This window comes from Grammomys surdaster, unplaced genomic scaffold (genome assembly GCF_004785775.1).
Source record: "Grammomys surdaster isolate TR1022 unplaced genomic scaffold, NIH_TR_1.0 126398, whole genome shotgun sequence".
Taxonomy (NCBI): domain Eukaryota; kingdom Metazoa; phylum Chordata; class Mammalia; order Rodentia; family Muridae; genus Grammomys; species Grammomys surdaster.
The window spans coordinates 1,719,906-1,741,617 of record NW_021621192.1 but is presented as its reverse complement, the minus strand read 5'-3'; the positions used below and the strand labels follow the sequence as shown (position 1 = coordinate 1,741,617).

At 42.7% G+C, this 21,712-nt stretch overlaps 1 protein-coding gene and 1 pseudogene across 1 annotated transcript; both read right to left on the bottom strand.

Annotated features, from left to right (window-relative positions):
- Positions 1-3,560: 3,560 nt before the first annotated feature.
- LOC114614663 (ferritin, heavy subunit-like) lies at positions 3,561-7,175 on the bottom strand. Its single transcript, XM_028760297.1, has 4 exons — positions 7,074-7,175; positions 5,920-6,063; positions 4,352-4,474; positions 3,561-3,743 (listed from the first exon to the last, which is right to left on the bottom strand). The coding sequence occupies exons 1-4, from the start codon at positions 7,173-7,175 to the stop codon at positions 3,561-3,563; spliced, it is 552 nt and encodes a 183-aa protein (XP_028616130.1).
- Positions 7,176-18,477: 11,302 nt separating this feature from the next.
- On the bottom strand, positions 18,478-19,117 carry LOC114614694 (annotated as a pseudogene).
- Positions 19,118-21,712: the final 2,595 nt, after the last annotated feature.

Genomic DNA, 21,712 nt, shown 5'->3' with positions numbered 1-21,712 from the left:
TCCCAATAAGGTTCCCAATAAGGTGAGAGCTGGGGTGTGTTTGTGTTTGACTTTGCACTGATTGTGGAGCTTCTCTTGGCTTTTTCTTTTATTGTTTTTTTTTTTGTTTTTTGTTTTTTGGTTTTTTTTTTTTTTGTCTTTTTTCAGCCTGACCAGTGAGGAAGGGTCTGCTCTGTGCTCCAGTGTAAGTGCTGCTGTTTCCTTTATAAACTAATGTCCAACTTGTCTGGCTTTCTCTGGTCTCTGTATCCTGTCACACTCTCTTCCTTTCAGCTCATCTCACCTCTCCCTGGAGCTGCTAGGCAGATGCAGTACTGTGGACTCTGAAAATGCTGCAGAGAGGAAGGGGAATCAACTCCATTATGTCTGCACCCCATTTTGGTCTTCTTTCAAATGGGTGTTTAACTCACAATTGAGAATCTGTGTTTTTCAAACAGGGAAAGTATGCCTTTTCAGGGGCATTTCATGGTGTCTGGAGAAGTTTTGGGTTGTTCCAAGTGCAAGAGGTACCCAATATGAAGCAGAGGCCAGGGATGCAAAGGACACCCCCTCCCCCAACACCCCTGCACCCTGGCCAAAGGCAAAAGAAGCAATGAGTCATCCACAGTGCTGAGGGTGTGGGGAAGTGGACCACCCACAAGGCTCTGTATTCCATCCTTAGCACTGCATACAACTAGAAGTAATGGCATATACCTGCTATACCAGCAGGAACTATACAAGCAAGTTCCTTGGCCACTTGGGGATGAATTCATGAGATCCTGTGCCAGAAATGAATATTTTATTTAAATAGTGAGATTGGTTGAGAGTTTTAGAAAAATACTAGGTAGTAGGATAGTTTGTTTTCTCCCGCCTCTTATTTTGAGACAAGGTCTTACTATTTAAGTCAAGCTAGTCAATCCTCTTGCCTCAGCCTCTGACTGCCTCACCCTCTCAATTGGCATCACCAGTCCGTGCCACCACACCTGACTCTTAATGAAGATGCCTATAACCTGAAGAAGTATGAGGCTCAACAGGAGCTGATAATGAGTATAAAGATGGGAGTGACTTGCAGACTAGTGAACACCAGTCGTCTGTAAGGCAGAGGCAAGTTCACAGAGGCACAGTAGGGTTAGAGGAAAGATGTGAATGGAAAATATGCCAAGCGCACCCCCTTCCTCAGGACAACTATTGACAAAGAAAATTCTCTGTAAAATTGGCTGCTCTCTGAAGGGGATTGCAATACCCTATGAACAACAATATCAACCAACCTGATTCTCCCCATCTCCCCTCAGAGCTCCCAGGGACTAAACCACCAACCAGAGAGTATACATGGAGGGAGCCACGACTCCAGATACATATGTAGCAGAGAATGGCCTTGTCTGACATCAATGGGAAGGGAAGGAGGCTTGCTGCCTCAGCATAGGGGGATGCTAGAGGGCTGAGGTGGGAGTGGGTGAGTGGGTGGGGGAGCACCCTCATAGAGACAAAGGGCAGGGGAAGAGGGGGGATGGGATGGGGTAAGGTTGTGGAGAGGTAACTGGGAAGGGGAATATTATTTGAAATGTAAACAAATACAATGATTAATTTAAAAAAAAATAGCTGCTCTCAGCATGTCACACAGAAGCTAGGGACCTGCATGCACACCCCATGCCTTTAAAACACTGTGACCTTCTGTTGATGACTGGCTTCTGGAGGTTTTTCTCACCACTTACATTTGCAGTAGCTTTATTCTGACTGGCTGTTGTCACTTTTTACTTCTACATTTCAAAACTCTGATTTTCCTTTCACTCTGATTTTGATGATAAAGCCATTTGCAGTTCCCCAGTTTTGTGGCCACATCTCAGCTTTCCTGGAGAGCTTTTATGACCAATGAGCTACATTTCACTATGGATTTTGTTTTCAGTTCCTATTTCCTTCTGAATATCCAAGTAGATTTCCCCCACCCCGACCCCTGTGATCATTTGTTTACATTTTAAACATTTTTTCTTCTTTTGGCTGAGAATCTGAGATGATATCTGGAGTGCTTAACTGGTAGTTTGAGTATTGAACTTCTTCACTTTTTGAAAGATGTCTGTGGCTGATTCTAATAGCTATCTCTTCTTGTTCAAACAAAATTTGCCTTTTTAAAAGATAGTCCTCCAGTTTTCCTTGTGCAGTTTTCTTACTAAAAATGTTTCTTAGATAGCAGCTTCCTCCATGCTTGTAAGTAGCAGTATACAAACAGGATACATAACACAGACAGTGATGCTCGAAGCACTTTTCTTGTTTTAATTTATGCCTTATGACATATTAGCTTTATTTTATAGGTTAAACTGAGGCAATAAAGGAGTAAAAAGCTCATGAGCTTGGGGCTAGTAAGCTTTAGAGCTGGGACACAATTATAAAGAATTCCCATTGTTCTCAGGTGGAGCTAGGGACATCAGTGCCGAAAGGTCTATCCTATACTACCCACCTCAGTCTTGAGAAGTCTATCCTGCTCTAACCACATCAGAACTGAGAGATTGATTGTATACTACCCATATCAGTCCAGAAAAATCTGACTTAAGTTTACTTCTGTCTTAGGGTTTGCATTGCTGTGAGGAGACACCATAACCAAGGTATCTCTTAAACAAGGACATTTAATTGAGATTGGCTTACAGGTTCAGAAGTTCAGTCTGTTATCATCAAGGTGGGAGCATGGCAGCATCCAGGCAGGCATAGTACAGGAGGAGCTGAGAGTTCTACATCTTCATCCAAAGGAAGCCAGAAGCAGGCTGTCTCCCACATGGCTAGAAGGAGGGTCTCAAAGCCAACCCTCACAGTGACGCACTTCCTCTAACAAAGCCATACCTAATAGTCCAACTCCCTGAGCCAACCATATTCAAACCACCACAGCATCCTTATTGTTTACTTCTGAAAATAATTATTGAAGTAGCTGCTGGCTTGCTCAGTACAGAACACTAGAGGAAGTCATGCACTAGCCTGTAGTGAGGTAATCACCTCAGTGTAATACCAGCTACATCAACTGCTGTCTTGAAAAAGCACCTGGCAATATTATCCATTTGCTTTATGCTCTTCAGGTAAGGCTCACCCTTTCTGCATGAAAAACTCCTTTTAAAATTTCATTTAATGTCAAGAAACCCCCCACTTTCCAACCTTAAAACAGGTACACAAATGAAGTCAGAGCATTCATATTTAGCCTTAACACTTATTCTACTATATTCCCTTGTACTTAAATTTGCCCTAACTTTTATCCTTTGAGAATTTCAAATAGAACATATTTTCATCATATCCACCCTCCACATCCCTTCTTCCAACTTTTCCAGAATTTACCCAATCTTGACTGTCACTGTGTGTTTGTGGATGATAGGACAGGGTAGCAGATACCTTTTAAAATGCTTAGTATACTAAGTAACCCTCAGGAAGTTGGTTTACAGTAACCTCTTGATACATAATTATGGTGCGAAACAGATTTATTTTCATCAATGAGAACTAGAAAGATGAAAAGAAAAGCATTCTTCAGGCAAAGGAAAACGACAAGACATTAACTTACTTATCTAGGACCTGACATAGAAAGCTTTTTCCTATTTGCTATCACTTGGTTATCTCCTTGGCATCTTTCGAGGTATGACTTCCTGATATACTTCAACACCCTGCTCCCGAAGCAGCTTTATTTCTTCATCCTCCTCCTCCTCGTCTCTTGGGTTCAGCTTATCAATTTCCCGTATCAAACGGTCTTCATCCCTTCTCTGTCTATGTATCAACTCTCTTGCAAATCTTAATGTCTGCATAAATAAAATAGAAAGGGACTCACATTAAAGACTATCTCTGCATTGAGAGGCAGTTGACCCAGATCTTAGGCCACGAAACAATAGTGACCAGACCATAGCAGAAAAACATCTTCAAGCTCTATCAGACCTACTAAATCAATACCTGCATGTTCAAAGAGACCAGGTGATTCATATGCATATTGAAGGTCCCACAGAGAAGAGACCAAAGATACTTAAAATCTTTAGGGACCCATGAGCACCCATTTGCAATGAGTGATGGAGAATATCAAAGGTGTAGATCAATTTAAGGAACAATGCTCTACTGTCCATCTTTTCAATCCTGTTTACTTGCATCATATGGAGACTGACTGGATGTCTAGAGCCCATTTTCAAACACTTAGATGCAAGTGCTGTGCATAAGGCTCAACTCTTTACATCTCCTTAGAGTCCCTTGGTGAGATCATTGTCTAACTGAGATGGAGAACATTTGTGCTACAGGATTTTCTTCATTTTGACTTCCTGCCCTGTATGAGCTTAGAGAGAAAAGTCCCATCTTGGACCAGAGTGCTCACCAACTATGGGGAAGGGATCCCAGAGGATATCAGAACCAGTTAGCTACTTACATGCCGATCTTTAATATTTGAGGCGAGCTCATACAGATTTTTCAGGGTCTTGGTTAATTCTCTTTCCATATTTAGAACAGCCGTCACACACTCGATGCATCCCTGGGTGTCTATTTCAGGCCTCTGTTGGAAAGGAACAGGCAATCAACTTACTACCTCAGGCAATTTCTATGTAAGATGAGGAATAGGTTTGTAGGTGAGAAGGCTTTTGAACGTTGTATAGGGTAGTGGAGTCAGCTGAGAATCTTAACGACTAATACCTGGCTCACCTGCAGTCATTTTGGTCAACTGATATGAGCATTAATACCTTTGACAAATTCCATTGCTATGTAGCAAGGGTACCGAGGGCAAATAGTACAGGTTAGTAATTATTCCACTAGTTTTGAAATTCTATAATGTTAATTCAATTTGATTATATATCAGATATGTACTTCCTTTATTTAAAAAAATGCACCTAAAACATCACAGATGAATGGATGCAACAGTCTTTGGGTAGCCCCGGCTATCCTAGAGCTTGCTTTATAGACCAGGTGTGCCTCAAACTCAGACAGATCCTCCTGCATCTGCCTTCTAAGTGCTGGGACTTAAAACTGTGCCATGAGCTAGGATATGACAATCTTTTTTTTTCTTTTTATTGGATGTTTTATTTACATTTCATATGTGATCCCCTTACCCCATCTCTTCCCCCCCCCCAGGAACCCTCTATCCCCTCACGCCTCCTCCTGCTTCTCTGTGGATGTACCCCTACCTACCACCCCCCCCACTCCCAACTCCCTACCCTCAAATTCCCACCCACTGGGGCATCCAGCCTTCATGAGACCAAGGATCTCTTCTCCCACCTATGCCCAAAAGGGCCCTCCACTCTTACATATACAGCTGGAGCCATGGATCCCTCCCTAAGTGCTTCCCAGGCTGGTGGTTTAGACCCTGGGAGCTCTGGTTGGTTGGTATTGTTGCTCTCCTCATGGGGCTGCAAACCCTTTGAGCTCCTTCAGTCTTCACTCTAACTCCTCCATTGGTAACCCCATGATCAGTTCAATGGCTAGCTGTGAGCATCTGCCTCTGAATATGTCAGACTGAAGATCTGATAGTTTCTCTAGAGTGTGAGCACTCAGTAAGAACAATGTAGACAATCATAATGAATACCTGAGGGTCTACCTAAATTTTTTGTGAACTGAAAAAGGACACCAACAGCTTTGGGAGAACTCATAAGTGCTCTGCTTCTAAGCTCTTCAGAGCATTAGGACCATCTGAGGAGTTTGTTAAAACACAGCTTCTTGGCCTCACTCATAATCAGGTTTCTTGGGCCAGGGTGAGAGTCATAAACTTGACTTTTTCACCATTCACATATGATGCTGGTGCTGCAGATTCAGAGATCTGTGTGGCTGGCTCATTGAAAAAAAGCTAAACAGGTATTTAGTGTGTATGTTTCAGCCCTGAAGCTATTGACTCATGTTCAGTTACTCAAAACACGAATAACCTAATTATTAAGTTTAAATAGCAAGCAACTATATTTTAGATTTAGGAAAAAGCCCCAGTAGAAATTGTCAAAGAAGAATTACAGTCACCTGAATTTCTGGAATGCAAACCTTACTACCGCGTTCAATGATGCATTTCAGGATGCTTTTGGCATAGAACCATTTCACTGTAGCCTTGTCCCGAGAATATGCTCCAAAACCAAATCCTGACTTTTCATCATTATACAAGTAAGTCTAGGATAGAGGTCAGAATTTTGGGGAAGGGAGAGAGATAACAGAAGTTAGAATTTCAGGTAAGAACCTCAAGAAAATAGTTTCCTGTCTCAGTGGTCATCTAGAAGAGGTCTTTGATGTTCTGAGTGTCTTGATTGTCCTTTGAATTCCAGAAGTTTCTGTCTTCCTGAACTCAGGATGCCTCAAAGAGTAGTCACCCAGAGAAGTCCCTAATCTTTTTACAGTATGGATTTTCTATGGGTCAGACCTGTTAACATTATCAGTTTCATCCACTGACTGTGTAGATCCATGACAGAAGCCTACCCACAGGGGGCTGGAGAGATGGTTCAGTGGTTAAGAGCACTGGCTTCTTTTCCAGAGGACCCTGGTTCAATTCCAAGGACCCACATGGCAGCTCACAACCATCTAACAGTTCCAGGGGATCTGTCATCCTCATATATATAGACATGCGGGCAAAACACCAACCAACGCACATTAAAAACAAACAAACAAACAAACAAAAAACCAGACAATTACCAGAAGGCTAGGCCTTTGATCCCAGTACTTGGGAGGCAGAGTCAGGAGGATCTCTGAGTTCAAAGCCAGCTCTTATCTACAGAGTGAGTTCCAGGATAGCCAAGGCTATATAAAGAAACCCTGTCTCAAAAAAAAAAAAAAAAAAAAAAAAAGGCCTAGCACAAATTTACTAAAAAGCTAAGAGCAGATTTATCATACTAATCCTGACATATTGACAGTGAATATGAAATTGCATTTAGTTATTAAAGGGCTTATTCTGCTACCATTGGCTATTGCTTGGGAACCCAAGTGAAGAAGTGATTCTCCTTCTTGTAGTCTACAGTTTGCTATCACAGTTACAAATCTCCAAAGCCTCACCGTTGAACTGCTCTCTCACCTAATGTTAGAGATGACGACATGAATGTTAGAAACCCGATGATAGGAAGTTAGTAAATGTGTCATCACCCAGATCAGAACAAAGTCCACCCTCACAGTAGCCCAAGAGCCCTACTAACCAAGTACAAATAAGCATCACTGAGGTTCATGTGGATACAGGCAACTTGATGAATAAAAGCTAAAGCCTCTTCAGGAATGTGCTTTCTTCTCTTAGGTCCCATCTCAGCAGTAGGAAAATTCAGCTGTAAAATGAGCTACTCACTTCACTGGATAGGGTCTTAAATACTAAGGAGTGGATACAACCCACCCCTTGTAACAAAGTGAAATCATAGCCACCTGAGACTGCAGCTGCTAATCTACCAACAGGATAGTGTGTCTGGGTACAGAAACCAAATTGAACAAGAGAGAATTTAGGACTTTGTCTTCTAATTTTCTCAATGGTCAGTCCTTCTGAAGGGTAACTTGAATTGTTTTTAGTTTCTCAGTTTCTTTGAAAGGTTTTCAAGGAAAGCCTGCTTGATATGCATCAAATCTAAGGAGCATGTTGAAAACACTTGTTTATAGGAAGCACTGCAACCCCCTCCCTCCTTGTACATAATTGAGTTGACTGGTGGAATATGATTGAGTTCTTGGCCCCTTAGTCTTTCTTTCAAGGGTCTCTTCGTGGCTGGGCATGTACCGATTCCACCGTTCTTATGCTGACAATGCTGAAAATGGGGTGCTTGTAAGAATGTACTGAGTCACTGTTAAAAATGCATCTGATCTGAAAGTAAAGCTTAAAATTCAGGGCATGCAGAGATGGCTCAGCAGTTAAGAACACTGGCTGCTTTGGGGACAGGACTGTTTTGTCTGGCTTTCCGTGGGAGAGGATGTGCCTAACCCTGCAGACTTGATACACCATGGTTGGAGGATAGCTGGGAAGCTCCACTCTCAGAGGAGAAGTGGAGGGAGAAGGGACTCTGTGACGGGGGACCTGGAGGGGAGGCATCGATGGAGATCTAAAATGAATGAATAAATGAAGAAAGAATAAATAAATAAATAAATAAATAAATAAATAGAAAAAGCACTGGTTGCTCTTCCAGAGGATTCAGATTCAATTCCCAGCACTCACATGGCAGCTCACAACTGTTTGTAACTCCAGCTCCAGGGAACTGACACCTTTACACAGACATACATGCAGGGGGAAAAATTAAGATCTCAACTTTGAGCTAAACCTTGTCTGCTTGAACTGAATTTAAATAGCATCTGTCTAGGCAAGTGCTGCCCGTTAATCCAAGCTATTCTGGAGGGTGAGCAGCAAATATCTTGATATGGGAAACGGTCTTAAAGGAATAGCAATTTGCCACAAAGTCCACCCCTGGAGGGTGGCGAAGGTCAGAAAAGAACCTCTTTGAGGGAGAAGCCAAACTTTGAAACTTGGACGAGGTCAAACAAGGTAGTCTTAAAGAAGGATTGATCAGACGAATGTTTCTTGACCCAAAAGACTCCAATTGAGTCTGTGATTACTCCTTTATGAGAGGTGGTTTCAGACAGTGCTTCTCAAAACCTCGTTTGCCGAGAATTTTGTTCAAATGCGGAAGAGGGATTGGTGGAGCCTGAGGCAGTGCATTTCTAACCTGCTGCCAGGTACTTCCTGTCCAGGGACACACCTTGAGGAAAAAGATTTTAGGAACGTTCCTGAAAAGCTTTCTGTAAATTCTGTAGGGCACACGTGGCACAGGTGGGGATCGTTGAGTAAGGAGGGAGAGAAAAGCATGCTCCAGAGAGCGCTGCGGAGGCCTGACACCCACGTGGCCACGCCCTCCATGGCGGCAAGCCTGGAGATGCAGTCGTGCTAGCGCATTTTGGAATAGCTGGGCTCTAGAGTTTAGAACAGGCTGAGAGTATGGCACCTGTGCAGATTGCCCACTGTTGTTTTGAACGCCATATTTGGTTTTGTTTCATTGTATGAGTGTTTGCCTATGTGTATGTGCACTGTGTGTGTGTCTAGCCTGCGAAGGTCAAAAGGTTACAAGACATCATTGGATCTCTTGAAACTCTAGCCAGAGTAGTTGTGAGCAACATGTAGGTGCTGGGAACAGAACTAAGGGCCTCTGCAAGAACAGCAAGTGCTCTTAACCCCAGAACTATCTCTAGCTTCCTGTACAGCTTTCCTTAGGTGATATGTGACTCCAGTTCCTCCTCCTTAAACCTTGTGGGATTCCAGCTGTTTGTGGTACTGTGTGTGTAATGGGGATCAGAACTCAGCATGTCAGGCCTGGGGCGGAAGCACTTTACCCATGGGGCTATTCCCCCAGCTTTACTTACTATTTTCAATCAATCCCTAATTATACACAGATTTATGGGGCACGTGTGATATTTTGACACAGACATAAAGTGAAAAATGATTGTACTGTGGACAATTTGGCTATAATATTTGTTACAAAGTAATCTTATTTGTTTGAGTCCTGGATATTCCCCAAGACTGGGAGAAGGTAGAATATTCTTCTAGTAGGTTCTGTCTGCATTACACTTCAGTGGGCTCTCAAAGGTTTGGTAGACATCCTTCATTCTTCCTTATTCATCTTCTTTTCTGCTTTGTTTGCCTTTCTTTCTTTGCTGTTTATCTGACTGAATGACTACTAACTGAAGAACCTAGAGTAATTCCAGGCCTTGGTCTGCCGCCGCCATCATACTGCATGTTCTCAAAGCTCCACACTCTTGTCAGTAGCAGTAAAAACACCTGGCCTGCGTGAGTTCCAGAAAGGTTGAGATAAGACCACTCCCTTACCTGTACCAACACCCTGGGCTCGAGAGCTAACCCTCAATTTACGAATTCCTTCTTTATTATCCCCTGAACATCTGTCTGTGGGTTTGTGCTTCAAAAGGAGACTGCTAGGGCAGTGGTGGCACAGGCCTTTAATCCCAGCACTTGGGAGGCAGAGACAGGCAGATTTCTGAGTTCGAGGCCAGCCTGGTCTACAGAGTGAGTTCCAGGACAGCAGGAGTATACAGAGAAACTCTGTCTCCAAAAACCAAAAAAAAAAGGGAGACTGCTTGTGCCTTTTGGAGGTCGTTGTGTCAGCATCTGAGACTGACCGCGACCCTAACAGGTTAGAAACATTTTCCCGGAGTGAATAAAGTTGCTTTTTGTTTATTTTTGACTTTGGTGATCCTTTCCTCATTATTTGCACACTCCGTGAATCTGACATTTTGGTGCATTGGCCAGGCGTTGTGCAATTTGAGGAAAAAAGACCTCAAGTCTCTTGGCAACTTTGTTCTTTTGGTCTTGACAGATCCGTAAGTTTTCTTTTGTTGTCCAGACAAATTGGGGCTCAATGGAGAACAGGAGGACTCGCTATTGATCTCAGAACTGGAAGAGTAGAAGAGATGTCTTGACCTTTTCTTGAACCATTGGATTGTTCATTTGAAACCCTTCAGGATTGGTACAGGTCCAACAACTGTTGGTGGACTGACGTTAAGTGCTAGCTTTAGAATTTGGTTTTGTTTGTGTTTGCCCTCTACTTTCCTTGTGTTTTCTGGTGTTTCCTTCCTCTATCATTAACTTCTGCACTATGGGATGTTTGGGTCCCTTTGTCGGGACATCTTGAGTCCCTTCCCCCTCCACCCCAACTCTATTGGTTGTCCTTACTCTGTCCATGTCTGTCAATGCATGTCTATAGTTTTGTTTGTTTAGGTGATTGACTGTTGCTCTGTGCTTCACATTTAGAGGAAAGCAGTTAAAACATCATCTGCTGGCCTTTTGCTCCTTAACTTAGCTTTACCTCATTTCAAGGATTTTTGGGTAAAAAAAGCAGCTGAATTGGGACAACAAAAACTGATAAAGTGGTACTGCCCTTGCAGCCTTGCCCAGGGGCTGCTTGATCCGTACAAGATGCTTTTAAAGGGGGCACTGGCAGGTTCTCAGCTTCCCTGGTAAGGAAGCTGCTGGCTAGTCCTGCTACAAAGCCTCTGCACCTGTGAAAATTAGATTCAGCAGGTGACAAGGTGCTCCTCTATTGAAATTACAGCTAGAAGTAAGGAAAATTTTGTCCATCTATTTTTAAATGTGTAAGTATATGTGGCCATTGTGTGCTTATTTTCGACTGATCTTAAATGTATACGTTTACTATGTTCTACATGGCTTGGTAAAAGAATATCAGATTGAAAGCCTCTCAGTACCCCAAAGACCCATTAAAGATAAGACTCAAAGCCTAACGTTTTATTGGTTTCTCCTTCTTAGCCCTACTATTCCTACCCCTACCCCTGCAATGGCTAGTTAAGTCCAGTCTCTCTTCTCATGCTTCCCCTGGATAACTACTTTAGTTTTGGCAATGGCTGGACCATTATTCTCTCTACTCCTAGCCCTGAGTTGTGAGCCCTGCTTCAAAACTCCCTCCTCTACTTTGCCTAGTCCTGCATTTCGGCAGTTAAACATATGGACTTAAGACCCAATTTACTCTCTTGGCCAATGACTGGGACCTTGAGAAAACTGGCAAATCAAAGACTTGGTTTAGTTACAAATTAGAGTGGGAAAATGAAAAGCCCATTCTAATTCTAGGCATTGGTCTGCCGCCGCCATCTTACTGCATGTCCTCAAGCTCCACATTCTTTTCATCTGCAATAAAAACGCCTGGCTTGTGTGAGCCTCACAAAGCTTGAGTTAAGATCACTGCCTTAGAATATCCTTGAGCTTGTACCAATACTGCAATCCTCCATACCCTGGGCTCAATAACTAACCCTCAATTTATGAATTCTTTCTTTATTATCCCCTGAACATCTGCTCCTGAGTTTATGCTTCAAACGGGGACTACTTACACCCTTTGAAGGTCATTGTGTCAGCTACTGACCATGACCCTAACAGGTTAGAAGCATTTTCCCATGGTGAATAAAGTTGTTTTTTATTTATTTCTGACTTTGGTAGTCCTTTCCTCATTATTCGAATGTTCCATGACCCCAACACTAGAGACCTCTCCTGAGGCTCAGAAATTAATTTTCCTGCTTGACTTAGTCTGTCATTGAAGTTTTCAACTTTGTGTTTTGAAATTTCCATGTATTGATTTCTTAACTCTGGGATTTCTGTTTATGGCCTATAACTCTTGAATTTCTCATATGGAGCATGAATCTTATTACATTTTTCAATGCATTTTATGTACTGTGTTTTAAATGAACTCATTTAAAAATCATAATGGCTATAAGAAGCAGGTGTTATCTGCAGGTTTTTTTTTTTTTTTTTTCCGGTGCATGAAAAATACCTAGGCTTAGAGAGGTAAAGTAATTGCCTGAATTTACAAATGAGTAAGCCAAGTTCAGGGTAACATTTAGGTGGTATGAGGCAACTTCAGAAACATGTTTTTATAGTGAACTAACATGAACATTCACCTGCCCCTCCCCAATTGAAACTATTCTCTTAAATACACACACACACACACACACACACACACACACACACAGACACACACACACACATTCTGATTCTGTCGCATTAAGATTTGAGAACTAGTAGGTGTATGTATGCCCTCTAATGGATACCCACAAGCATTACACAATGGCTGTGGCTACTCCTGAACTTCTGCAGATCTGTTTGTTTGTTTTGTTTTTTTAAATGTACTCTTTATGCCAGAGCCGAACTTTCTGATGTACATTCACAGCTGTATTGGTATAAGTATAGGTGACTTCCATGTAAATCACTGAGCAGTGACTATAACCCTAAATCTGCTTTTGTCACAAAAATCTATACAATGAATATCACTGAGTTTTAGGTGTTCTAAAAAATTCAGTTTGTATATTGAAAGTCCTTGATCTATGTAACTGCAGGCTTTTCCATCCGAGCTCTTGTTCCCGAATAATGACTCAGACGCTTATTATTTATGAATAAATGCCTAGGCCAAATGCTATGTTTGTTCTTGGACTAGCTTGTAACATACATTAACCCATTTATACTATTCTATGTCTACCACATGGCTAGTAACCTCTCATCAGTTTCATACATCCAACTTCCTTAGAGTCTGGGTGGAGAATCTTTCTGTGCCTCACACTTTCCCAGAGTTCCCTCCTCTCACCCCTCTCTCTCTGCTGGATGTCCCAGCTACCAGATTTTTAATGACAGGTGATGATGCTTCCACACAGCACACAAGAGGTTATCCCTACAGCTCCAACATTTTTGGTGGTCAGGATGTAAGTCTTTGTGTATACTAGGAATGAGTGGGACTCACCATGGCGGCTCTGAAGAGGTGGACTTCCTTCAGCACAGCTATGGTAGCGCACTGAACGCACTGAACCACTAATCATCTTCAGCATGGCCTTTCCGATTCCATTTCTGGGTCCACAGTGTCTGATTTCATTCTTTAACTTTTGTCTGGAGAAAAGGCCAGAGGCAGCATTGTATGCCTCTAATGATCAAACCCAGAGGTGACACAACACAGATTCTTCCATATCTTGCCGGCCAATATTTGGTCAAAAGCTTCAAAAGAGAGTGAAATTAATAATGTCTGAGAGGTCGCCATTTGCCCCCATTGGAACTTAAGAAAGTATTGTTGTTAAAGGAGAAGAAGTAACAGATTGTAGGGACAAAATTGCCTCTACCACATCACACTATATATTTGCATGTTCTAATATGAATTTTCTATGTGCCAATTGTTCATAGTTTATTAAGCTAGAAGTGTTAGCTAACTCTATAATTCCAGTTAATGAAGTGGTAAGGTTCTTATAGAGGAGCTACTGATCCCTGTGGGAACCCTGTTTTCTTTGTTTGAGAGGCCTTCATGATAGTCACGTGAGGAAATGTGACTCTAGATAACTTGAAAATCTGTGCTAGCTGTCATGGTATTGCTGGTTTTCTTGTGCACAAATTGTAGTTTGTTACCCTGTTTTTAATTAAATGTCACCAGTCCACTCCCCCCCACCCCAAGAACACAGTTCAAACGTCAGTTACCCATTACACTTACTCTGTGCAGTACAGTGAGCTTATTGTGAAAGATACAAAATTTATGTTAGCTCTTCAGTCCACGGGTCATGAGAGAATGACAGTGTGTGCAAAGTTCACTTCACTGTTCAACCCTGTCACTTTTAAAGTAAGCATCTAGTGTTTGACTATTGTTGGTGTGCTTGTTGGTTCGTGCTCAGTGTGAAAATGCACGTGGCTGTATTATGTCTTTGTATCCCAGTAGTAGACTAAGTTGTCATTTTTATAAAAAGAGTCATAGGAAAAAGGAATATGAATGAAAGGAAGGAAATGGAAAATGATAATATTGAGGGGTGAAATTCCAGTTAACCTTAAATGGAGTTATATAAGATAATAGAGTAAATACATCTCTTTATCTCTCTATCCATCTCTCTATCCATCCATCTATCCATCTATCTATCCATCTCTCTATCCATCCATCTATCCATCTATCTATCCATCCATCCATCCATCTATCTATCTATCTATCTATCTATCTATTTATCTATCTATCCATTTAGTCAGGGAAGGAGAGCCAGAAGTGAGCTTGGGTATGTATGTGTTCACATAGAACAAACACATACAGATGTATTATTATGTAGAGAGACAGAAACAAAGTAAGACATAAAGAGGGAGACTAAGACAAGGAAGAGGGGAGAAGGGATCTTTATTTCAAGGACTTTGGGATCTGGCAAGTCCACAATCTCTAGGGATGGGGGAAGGGCCAGCAGGCTGGAGAGCTAAGGAGAATATGTTCTGCTCAGGAAACAGTCTTCAGGTGATAAACAGAGGCTCACTATCCACATTATAAACTTTAATTTCAAACTAAAACACAACTTAACAGAAGCATGCAGGATAAGGTTTGGCTAAATATCTAGGCAACGTGATCCAACATAGATTCACCAAAATAATGACCACAGGCTCTTACCAAAGGCCAACTCTTGGGCATGCATGAAGAACCTGTTTGTCACACGAAGGTGGGGAAGACAGGGTAACACAAGACTAAAAGTAAAAAGAAAAAAAAATCAAAAGGCCATATCAAAAGACCTATCAGAATATTCCAAAGAGTCAAAGCCCAGGGAATCTATTCTTATAAATTGATCCACTTGTAGAAATGAGTGTGACAACTCAGCAAAGGCCAGGAAAGATTTCTGCTCTATCTGTGACATACATAGTATCTTAGTCAGAGTTTGTATTCTTGCACAAAACATCATGACCAAGAAGCAAGTTGGTGAGCAAAGGGTTTATTCAGCTTACACTTTCCACATTGCTGTTCACCACTACAGGAATCAGGACTGGAACTGACACAGGGCAGGAACCTGAAGGCAGGAGCTGATGCAGAAGCCATGGAAGGATGTTACTTACTGGCTTGCTTCCCCTGTCTTGCTCAGCTTGCTTTCTTATAGAGCCTAGGACCACCAGCCCAGGGATGGCACCACCCACAATGGGCCCTTGCCCTTTGATCACTAATTGAGAAAATGTCTTACAGCTGGATTTCATGGGGGCATTTCCTCAAGGGAGGCTCCTTTCTTTGTGATAACTCCAGCTTGTGTCAAGTTGACACACAAAACCAGCCAGTACACATAGTAAGAAAAAGAAGGCAAGCGTGGCTCAAGTCCTTCTCAAAAGTGCAAAGAAAACATTCTAACAAAATAATATTTTGTGCACTTTTATCTATCTTCACTCATAATTTACTATAACTGTGTTCTTTTATATTGGCATAGCCTCTAGATGGGTCCAGTATTTCCCACTAACTGTTAAGAATGATATGGCTTCTGCTTGAGACTAATTTTTATGGTCCTGGAGAATCATACAAAATGAGGTCATGTACTTGAAGACAAGATTCTCACAGCTTAAAGGGATTGCTGCTACTGGTGAGCGGTGGGGGAACTGGTAGCTTCTTTGTAACCCCGAAGTTCCCAGTAAGGGACATGTGCTTATAAATATCAATGACATTGCATTAGTGGCAACTTTATGCCAGCTGAAAGGCAGAGCAATAAGTATAGTAATGTTAAGAGAATTAGAGACAAGATCTAGACTTGGTCTCCTCTAAGCCTCCCCAAGCTGCAGTCTCCTCATTTATCTGAATGTGGCTGCGGTGGCCCCCTGTGCTCATAAAGTTGATAGGAACTAACTCGTAGAAAGTGCTGATAAAAAGAAAATTAATGATTCTGGGTTTAGGTGGATCAATGGTATTTGCCTTGTGGTGTTCTCATAGCATTCAGTTGCAATTGAGGCTAGCACTTATCTTACACAGGGCATTCATTGCTCAAAGAAACACCAGAGAAAACAACTTAAGGGAAGGAAGAGTTTATTCTGGCTCTGGGTTTCAGGAATTATGGAATGTGGCTGTCCATCAGGAGTTGGACACATTATATCAGAAAGAGAAGGAGGGAAGAGAGAAAGAACCAATGAGGGAAAAAGGAAGGGAAGGAGGGTGCAGGAGACAAGACAAATCTTCCCAGACTACATCTCCAGTGACTTCTTTGAATGCAGCCTCATCACCTACTTCTTACCATGTTTCTTTGAATAGCATCTTTAGGAGACAATTCTTTGATGAGGGTAGAGCACTGGAGGATTCTATCACTTCTCAAAGACCATCAAGTGGCAACCAAACTCTAATTTTTGAGTCCTAAGACATCTCATATTTAAAGCAATGGATATGAAAAACCTGCATGGATTCTGGTTACCGTGAGAGTGAAAATCTGAACAAATACTTGGAGCAAGAGAGAAAGGGGTCTCTTGAAAGGACAGATACTGGGACTGGATGTGGCTCTTTCACTACTTCCAACCCTCTTTTCATCATCTTGACTTCTATGCTTGCTGGGTAGAGCCTCCCTGGTATACTTTAGAAAGAGAATTAAACAAATCGTTGGTCACCCATGAGGTCTCTAGAGTGGATATTCTTATTTAGTTTTTCTGTATTGTCTCACTTCTTTCAGCAAAACAAACAAAAAGTACTGATCACTAACCTCCAGTAAATGACTCCACTGCCTCCCCTTGCCCCCCTCACTGTATTCTGAAACTCCTGCTTCAATGAGAGCCAGTCACTACATAGACTTTAGCACCCAGACTTTTCTTGTTTATCTGTTGGTTGGACAGTGAACATTTTTCCCACTGAACCCCTTTCCTTTTTAGTGCCATCTTCTGCCCCACTCCTGTGACACTGTAACAGAAGCCCCAAAGTTTCTTGTTTTCTTTAAGATTATCTGTTGTCCTATGTTCTGACATTGAACTCTTTATCTGTTGTTCTGAGTGAACCCAAGTTTCCAGCATTGTGAGGCTCATATGTACCTGTCCTGTCCTCCTTTTGGGCCTCATTTGCGTTTGTCAGCCAGTTCAATAAGTCTATAGTAAGAGAGAAGTGTGTGTGTGTGTTTTTCTCTCCCTTTGGATTCATTCTGAATACAGTTCTGAAATCACCTTTCATGGTAAGTACACAAAGGCACAAAGGGTAGTATTTGCTGGAAACCATGAGAGTGGATTTTTGACTTCTAAATATAAAAAGACAAAGATAAAATATCTTACATGTGTATTTTCTAAGACAGTAAAATAGTCTACCAACTAATGGAATAGGACTAAAATATGGGTGTCCCTCTTGGAAGTTACTATGGTTTGATTGTGAATGTCCCTATTTTAGGGTTTTTCTGCTGTGAAGCAACACTATGACCATTGCAACTGTTATAAAGGGAACCATTTAATTGGAGCTGCCTTATGGTTTCAAGGTTTAGTCCATTATCAACATGGTGGGAAGCATAGCAGTGTATAGGCAGACATGGGGCTCGAGATGGAGCTGAGTGTTCTACATCTGTATCAGCAGGCAACAGGAAGTCAGTGGTCCACTAGGCAGGCCTAGGAACTTCTGAGACCTCAAAGCCTGCCCAAAGTGACACCTCCTCCAACAATACCACACCTACTTTAACAAGGCCACATCTCCTATAATGTCCTTATGAGACCATTTTCATTCAAACTACCACAGTCGACTTACCTCAACGACCCCCAACGACCCCCAACGACCCCCACCAACCCCCAAGCTTTTTTTGCTTGAACAGTTAGTTTCCAGTTGCTTGTATTGTTTGGGTGGAATTTTTCATCTTATGATCTGGTTAGCTGAACAGGCCTTGTGGGTGGGGATGCAGGATTATAGGTAATCCTTGTTCAGTCCCAAGTTTTCTACTCCTAATAGATATATGAGCCAGATACCATACGTTTCTGCTACCAAGGATGCTCACTGTGAACACTGCTATGGCTTCCCACCCTGAAACTGTGATTCAACATAAATTTGTCCTTCTCTAAGTTCCTTTTGGCATGTATTTTGTTACAGTGACAAGAAAAGCAACTGATAAAGGGGACAATCTGAAACCCCAGGGAGATGATTCAACTCACACTAATTGGACGATTTAAGGACTCAACTGAGCATTGAAGGCGACAGCTTTTTCGAAGTGATACTGAAAAGTAGTACAGCATTTGTTCATGACCAACTTTTGTGACTTGTTTAATGGTAAAAAGTTGTATTTTACTAACTTTATAACAGCAAAGGGTATTTGCTTGTTTGTTCCATAAAAAATAGACTCAAGAGATTTCTTTTATGTGTGTTTTTTTTTTTTTGGTCACAGGTACATTTATTATCCTCTGGAACACAAAGGCCTCCTCCATAGCAGCGGCATACAGAAAAGAACCAATCTCAGGAGGCAGCCACACTGCTTCCGGAAGCAGGCCCATGGGGCGGCAGTGTCATGGGTGGCAGGAACAGGGCTTTTAGCTTGCCTGACAGGCTGGCAATCTCAGGATCCTGGGCTTCATACGACTTGACCAGGCGGGCAAACTTAAGGACACCTGCAAGAAGAAGCCGGTCAAGTCACACTGCTGGAGACCAGTGTGCGGAGGCAGGCAAAGGGGTTCGCTAGAGTGGGAGATCTCCGTTTAGTCAGGCAACCATTTTCCCCGTCGCAGCTGAAGCCATAGGCTTTAATAACCTCCTGCTGGATCTGTGTGGCTACGGGCAGCACGAATTGCAGCATCTTTCCCATATCGTTGCACGCATTGTCTCTAGCCTCGTCCATGCGCACGGCGTTCTCTGGGGCCGAGAACGCTTGGATCATCTCCGCCAAGACCACCTTGGCCTGCTCTGCGCTCAGGGCCACGGGCTGAGCCGAGGCGGACGCCATAGGACGCCACTCGGTACTGGAGTAATGGGAACACTGGAGAGCTCCGGAGAAGCTTGCAGCCGGCTGCTTCCCCCACCCCCACCTTATGTGTTTTTTTAAAAAAAAACTTTATTTTCTTCTGGGTGGTAGGGAGACATTGAGCAGTTGGGCACATTGGGTGTGTGGAAGAGAAGAAGAAGAGAAGAGGAACAACAGAGTTAGAACATCTATGGATGTGACATTCCAGGAAAAGTGCAAAAGGACTAATAACCATGGTTGTTTCTCGGAGGTGTGGGAGGGTATTAGATAGATTTGGTTATCAAGTACAGCACTACTGCTTTTTTGCCAAAAGGGTAATATTGAAAAAAGTAAGAACTGCTTTTCATAGAAAGAATTGCTTCTGGGCAGTGATGGTGCATACATTCAATCCCAGCACTCAGGAGTCAGAGGCAGGCAGATAGATCTCTGTGAGTTCAAGGCCAGCCTGGTCTGCAAAGTGAATTCCAGAACAACCAGGGCTACACAAAGAAACCTTGTCTCAACCCCTGCCCCCCTCCCGAAAATTGATATTTGAATTAATTCCATCCTATGAGAATAATCAAAAGGGAAATTTTCTATGAAAAAGAAAGGAAGGAAGGAAGGAAAGGAGAGGAGAGGAGAGGAGAGGAGAGGAGAGGAGAGGAGAGGAGAGGAGAGGAGAGGAGAGGAGAGGAAAGGAGAGGAGAGGAGAGGAGAGGAGAGGAGAGGAAAGGAAGAATCCTTTCATTCAACAGGCCAGAGAGTTAAGAGTTCTGAGTGTGCTCTGCTCTTACAGAGGATCAGGATTACGTTCTCAGCACCTATATCAGGCAGCTCATAACTACCTGTACCTCCAGTTCCAGGGTGTCCAGGGCACCTGCACTAAAAGGTATACATAGCCACACACATACATACACACACACACACACACAAACACAATTTTCAAATGAAAAATTAAATCTTGAGTTGAGTGCCAATCTAAAAGTTGAGTGCCATCAGGAGCAGAACTCACCTCAGTTATACCTTAGCTAGGGCACAAGGGTGAGCTGGTATGGTGGTTACTATTCTTGGCTTGTCAACTTGACTACATCTGGAATAAACTAAATTCCAAGAATAGGGGGCATATCAGGAGAAATTTTTGCTTAATTTGGATGTGCCTCCTCTTAAGCAAGAAGTCCTAGACATTCCTAATAGGTGAACAGCCTGACCCTTCCAGGAGTGACAATCCTCATCTTGCCTTTCCTCCTAAGGCTTGGTATGTTACAGGAACAGAATCCTGCCTGTGAAATGCACTAGCCTCTGTCCTCACATTTTCAAAATGCAGGGCTGAGGGGAAAAGAAGACAGGAAGAGGGGCCTGGAGTGTAGATGCTTGTTTTCCCTGGTTGTAGGTAATAAATGTAAGAAACAGGTGGCAGCACTTTTCAATAACAAGCAATTTTATTTCATTTCTCTTTAAAAACGTATTTACTTATTTGTTATTTATCCATCCATCCATCCATCCGTCCATCCATCCGTCCATCCATCCATCCATCCACCTATCCATCCATCCATCCATCCATCCATCCATCCATCCATCCATCCACTCTTCTGTCATATATTACATCCAAGTTTATCTCCCTCCTGTCCTCCTAGTTTCTCTCCCTAACCCTGCCTTTCCCTCAGATCCACTCCTTCTCTGTTTTCCTTCAGAAAAGAGCAGGCCTCCCAGGGATATTAACCAAACACGGCATTACAAATTGCAATGAGACTGGGCACATACCTCATATCAAGGCTGGAACAGGCAACCTAGCAGGAGGAAAAGGGTCCCCAAATCAGGCAAAAGAATAAGAGACAGTCTTCTCCCCACTCCCACTATTTGAAGTCCCACAAGAAGTCCTAGCTACACAACCATAACAAATATGCAGAGGGCTTAGATCAGACCTATCCAGGTTCCCTGATTGTCAGTTTAGTCTCTGTTAGCCCCTATGAGCCCTGGTTAGTTGACTCTGTGGGTTGTGTTCCTGTGGAGTTCTTGACAGCTCTGAATCCTACAATCCTTCCTCCCCCTCTTCCAGAGGGTTCCCTAAGCTCTGCCTCATGTTTGGCTGTGGGTCTTTGCATCTGTTTCCACATGAGTTGCTGGAAGGAGCATCTCTGATTATGCAAGACTCTTGTCTATGGGTATAGAAGAGTACCATTAGGAATCATTTCATTGACTTTTTTTTCCCAGTTGGATTTAGTTCTATCCTAGGTCTCTGGACTAGCCAGGCCTCTGGTTCCTGGCCCTCGGCATTACCAGATGTGGACTCCCTCTTGTGGCATGAGTCTCAAGTCAGACCAGTCACTGGTTGGCCCCTCCCACAAATTCTGTGCTAACTTTACTCCAGCATATCTTGCAGGCAGGACAAATTATAGGTGGAAAGTTGTTTTGTGGCTGGGTTGGTGTCCGAGTCCCTCCACTGGAAGTCTTGCTTGGTTACAGAAGATGCCCAGTTCAGGCTGCATATCCCCCATTATTAGGAGTCTTAGCTAGGGTTACCCTCATAGACTCCAGAGAGTTTTCATTGTAAGGTTTCTCCCTCACCCCACTACCCCAATTCCAGTTGTCTCTTCCTGTACTCTCTCCCTCCAACTAGATCCATCTGACCCCTTCTGTTTTCATCCCCACTGGCTCCCAGCCCTCACACAAG